Here is a 5,000-nt window from a genome sequence, read left to right on the forward strand (position 1 = left end):
AGTGGCAGTGGATCCAGTATCAGACCCACCATCTCTGCCCTCAGTGTTGCAGGCAAGGCAAGGTAGCTTCTTCTCAAGGGCAGCTCGGTACTTGGGGTGGCTGATGGCGTACACGATGGGATTGTAGACGGCGTTGGCCTTGGCGAAGACGGAACCCCAGATGGAGAAAAGGGGAGTAACCATGGTCCTGTTGAACATTCCTCCCCAGTTGATGATGAAGTATGGGGTCCATGCCACGAACCACAGGGTGACGGTCATGAGAGCAACCTTGCACAGACGGCACTCAGCAGAGGTCTTCTGGGCTTCCTCACTCCTCAACGACTTGACTCCCATCTTCTTGGCCTGTTCTCGCATTCCCTTCTCGTGAGCAGCAACAGCCTTGACGATGAAGGTGTAGCTGTAGATGATGTAGGCAAGAGGGAAAAGATATACCCACACTGAGTAGATGTAGAGATAACTCCTAGAGAGTTCAGTCTCAGTCAGGTAGTCAGTACCACATGCAAGCATGTTACCCTCAGGTACATATCGGTTCCATCCGAAGAAGGGAGGAAGGCACCAAGCAAGAGTGAAAAGCCAAGTGCCAGCAATCCTCGACATAGCACCACCAGATGTGAGAGGTTCAGCAGACACTCCCTTGACGATGACGTTGTATCGGTCAGCAGTGATGAAGACCATGGACCAGATGGACACGCAACCGAAGAAGGAACCGAAAAAGCCGTACAGCTCACAGAAGAATCCTCCGAGAATCCATGTTCCCCAGTAAGCGTTGACCAGAAGAGGAGGAGTCATGGTAAGCATCATGAAGAAGTCGGAGATGGCCAAGTTGACGACCAAGAGATTGGCTGGTGATCGTAGAGCTTTAGTTGTCATGAATACCCAAATGACAACGAAGTTACCAGCCAGGGATAGTGATCCCATAATTACCATCCAAAAGCCGAGAAGTCCATACCAGAGGGGATTCATGGGAGGGTACTGATACCAGTGCGAATGTACCATATGAAGAATACTTTCTGGCACTGTATCTACCACTGTATAGTTCCCATAAGGATTGGTGGATGGAAGGACAGTGTCCTGGACTGGGCTGTTCCATGTCGACATCTGTAATGAATCATGATATTGTACTTGAATAATGGGAAGCAACTGGGCATCAAAATCTTTATATGGCCAAATAAATAACCGTGTATGTATATATATATATATATATATATATATATATATATATATATATATATATATATATATGATATATAGTATACCAGTAATTGCAGACGTCTAATTAACTAACTATATATATGCACATAGACATATATATCCCCTCCCCGAGATCTTTTTTTTTTTTTTTTTTTTTTTTTTTTTTTTTTTTTTGACGTTATTCTAGGAACATTTGAAAGCTGACCATACACGTACACACACACACATACACACACACATACACACACACACACACACACACACAGACACAGACACACACACACACACACGCATATATATATATATATATATATATATATATATATATATATATATATATATATATATATATATATATATATATATATATATGTATGTATGTATATTTATATAAAAGAAAAAAATCGCTAGCCAGACCTTGAGGGGGTCAGCCCCCTAAATGACGGCCCTGACAAGAGGCAAAGAACTGATGAAATTCATCACTCTGATATGAAAAAATTTCTTACGGAAATGTGAGACTTTTTTCAGTCTTATTCATTCATTGAGGATCTTACCTTTGCGACGAAAGATCTTCTCTTGACCCGAAGAAATTTCAACCAAGAACTACTTCGGTGCGAGACACCCCAGCCTGAGTTCCTGCAAGAAACTGAGACCCGTGCCTGGATTCAGGGCTTATATAGCCAGCTAAAACCCACATTACAAGATTACCGTCTTGCTTTCCCAAAATGATCATTCACATGTTTGAAGGTGCTTGGATATGTGAGTTCCGGTCTCCATATTTGTGAATAGGAGTTGGAGGTGTATTTGTAAATCCTATAGAGAGGTGTACATAGCAATATATAAGCACTGTTCTACGGAATTTTCAATAAAGGTTTCAATTAAAGTTCAATTTCAAGGGGAAAGAGAAAGTCAAGAAATAAAAAAAATCAAGGATACTGAAGTTTTCACATATACGTTTGTGTAATTAGATTTCATGGACAGGTTTTGTAATGATGAATGAAAATTGTATAATAAATCTATTTAGGGACCTACTTCGAGAATTTTACGCCAACATCAATACAAACTATTGTGAGTATGAATCTGTATGGATATAGTTTTATAGTGAAAAGTGAGACTGAGAATGATACCGATATAAATGATCATATTATGGTTTAAGTTTACAAGAATTATTTCACAGTATATTATGTTATAAGCCGTCAACTCAGTCACAGTTCATTTAGAAAATAGGAGCAGATAAAAAATAAAGTGAAGGTTTTGCGTACACACAGACAAAGGTAACACACCCACGCACTCATGAACCCACGCACACACGCAAGTACCCGTATAGTACACACACAAACGGTATGCAGTAATAACAATCTCAGTGTGTAATCTATTACTCAGTCGAGGTTGCTGTCGAAGGTTTAACTTCATCATTACAGATAACATTATAAACAAGGTAAGACACTATGCATTGATAGGCATCATTCTTAAGCAGACCTGTTTTTATCCCGTCTGTTAGTTCTCTATTGAGTGCCCAGCGAAGTAGAATAAACCGTGCTCCATTTTAAGATTTATCTAAAAATGGGGACCGATATGTATCAAACTTAAAATTATACAGTATAATTGCACACATGTACACTTATACACTCACCCAAGCAAACACACACACACACACACACACACACACACACACACACACACACACACACACACACACACACACACACACACACACACACACACACTTAGGTTAATAGTGTATCGTAGAGAGCCATCATCAAAGGGGAATGGGTGTAGTATAGACCTATTTCGTAACGTAGGTCGAGATGATCACTGGTGGGTCACGGAAGGAGGTGAATCCTTGTTAAGATGAACTCGACTTCGGATCATTTTCATCGTCACTCAATTCCATAAGTAATGACAGATAAGTCCGTGAGCCTTTCGCAAATTCCCACGCGCTTTTTTTTTTTTTTACTTTTCACTTACTTTATATCGTGAGCTCCAGTTCATGGTCTGTAAACCATTCCCAAATTTACATGCTTTTTTTTCCTTTCACTTCCTTTATGTCACGAGATCCCATCCACTATATTGTTTTAACCACAGTTCTTCAGATATGTCAAATTGCAAGTCATACGGGGGGGGGGGGCATTCGATTTCTGATGCATTTAAGCCAACTCTTCTGATCTTCTACGCGATACTAAAACACGTGCTTGAATAGTAAGAAATAGAGAAGAATGAAAAAATTCCACATACCTTTCGGCAGCAAAAAGGGATACTTCTGAAAATTAAGAAAATATGTCATTATTACAAAAAATCCTTTGACAGCCTACTTATAAGATTATTATATCTATCTAAGAAGATGCATTGCGTACATGAAGAGTGACTTCTCAGGAAAAGCTTGATAACTTCGGCATAGGGATTGTGTAAGACTGATACATTAGATTACTTTTAGAAGCAGCTAAACCAATGCATGCTTTTATATATATATATATATATATATATATATATATATATATATATATATATATATATATGTATATATATATATATATATATACATATATATATATATACATGTATATATATATATATATGTATATATATATATATATATATATATATATATACATATATATATATATATATATATATATATATATATACATATATATATATATATATATATATATATAAATGTATATATATATATATGTATATATCTATATATCTATCTATCTATCTATCTATCTATCTATATATATATATATATATATATATATATATATATATATATATATATATATATATAAGTAGTAAAATTTATATCACTTTCCTTAGAACCAGAATTGGATTTTTATCTATCTATCAATTTTTTTTTTATTTGTTATTATTATTATTTATTTCATTTATTTTTATTTTATTTTAGGAAAAAACGATTTTACGTCATATTTACATTTACGTGAAGGAGATTCGATCATGGTAATAAATGTATGTCCGCTATCACTTGTAATTGAGCTCAATTACAAGTACATATAGAATCATCGCACCGTGTGTAAATCAGTGCCAAGTTGCCAAAGAGTTAACATTACTTTTACGTTGTTCACTGAACTCTACGGTTTAACAGATCCTTCTTTAAAATACATGTACTATGTGCTTGCTAAATAATACACCTGTAATGAATAGCAATCTTTGTTTTGCTCCCACCATAATACTTGTATATATATATATTTAAGTGTACTTTTATTAGCGCATTCTATAACGGTGCATCATAGTTGTACTATTATTATCATGGTTATTATTACTACAATGCTACTATTATAAACAAGTAATCAGTTAATTGTATGACTCATCTGTATGCTTTTAATACCGTTGAAATGTTAGGCAACTGTAACCAAGTATGTGTCTATCCACTATAAATAATCTTGCAACATTGTATCAACTCTGGTCTCTTTGAGATTTTTTTTTTCTTTTCCAGAGAGAGAGGCAGAGAAAGAGAGTTTAGAAGTGTCGCTGCTGGGAGTTTTTATTGTAACGGGATTTTGGACCACTGATCATATGAGAATATAGATAGACAGACTCAGTCTTCTCACTTGTCTGAGTAGTAGCAGTGGATCCAGCATCAGAACCTCCATCGTCTCTACTCGTCCATGATGAAGTAGGGGGTCCAAGCTACGAACCACAGGATGACAGTCATGAGAGCAACCTTGGCCAGGCGGCATTCAGCACAGGTTTTCTGATTTTCCTCATTTCTAAGAGACTTGACTCCTACTTTCTTGGCTTGTTTTTTCATTACCTTCTCGTGAGCCGCGACAGTCTTGACGATGAAG

The 5,000-nt window shown here is 36.4% G+C and overlaps 2 protein-coding genes across 3 annotated transcripts in view; both read right to left on the minus strand.

Moving 5' to 3' along the window:
- Positions 1-1,836, minus strand: part of LOC138865233 (rhodopsin-like) — a 21,471-nt gene extending 19,635 nt beyond the window's left edge. Inside the window, exons 1-2 of one of the 2 annotated variants that reach the window (XM_070134786.1) lie at positions 1,746-1,836; positions 1-1,098 (exon numbers count right to left, since the gene is read on the minus strand). The exon at positions 1-1,098 is cut by the window's left edge and continues 99 nt beyond it. In XM_070134786.1, the coding sequence (XP_069990887.1) occupies positions 1-1,098 (1,098 nt within the window). In that variant the 5' untranslated portion in view covers positions 1,746-1,836. The remainder of the gene's footprint in view (positions 1,099-1,745) is intronic. The other variant, XM_070134787.1, reaches the window with a different exon arrangement.
- Positions 1,837-4,810: 2,974 nt separating this feature from the next.
- LOC138865111 (rhodopsin-like) overlaps positions 4,811-5,000 on the minus strand; it is a gene marked incomplete at its 5' end in the record, with an annotated part of 498 nt that continues 308 nt past the window's right edge. The window contains one exon of the mRNA XM_070134469.1: positions 4,811-5,000. This exon is cut by the window's right edge and continues 308 nt beyond it. Within this exon, the coding sequence (XP_069990570.1) occupies positions 4,811-5,000 (190 nt within the window).

This window comes from Penaeus vannamei, chromosome 20 (assembly GCF_042767895.1).
Source record: "Penaeus vannamei isolate JL-2024 chromosome 20, ASM4276789v1, whole genome shotgun sequence".
Taxonomy (NCBI): domain Eukaryota; kingdom Metazoa; phylum Arthropoda; class Malacostraca; order Decapoda; family Penaeidae; genus Penaeus; species Penaeus vannamei.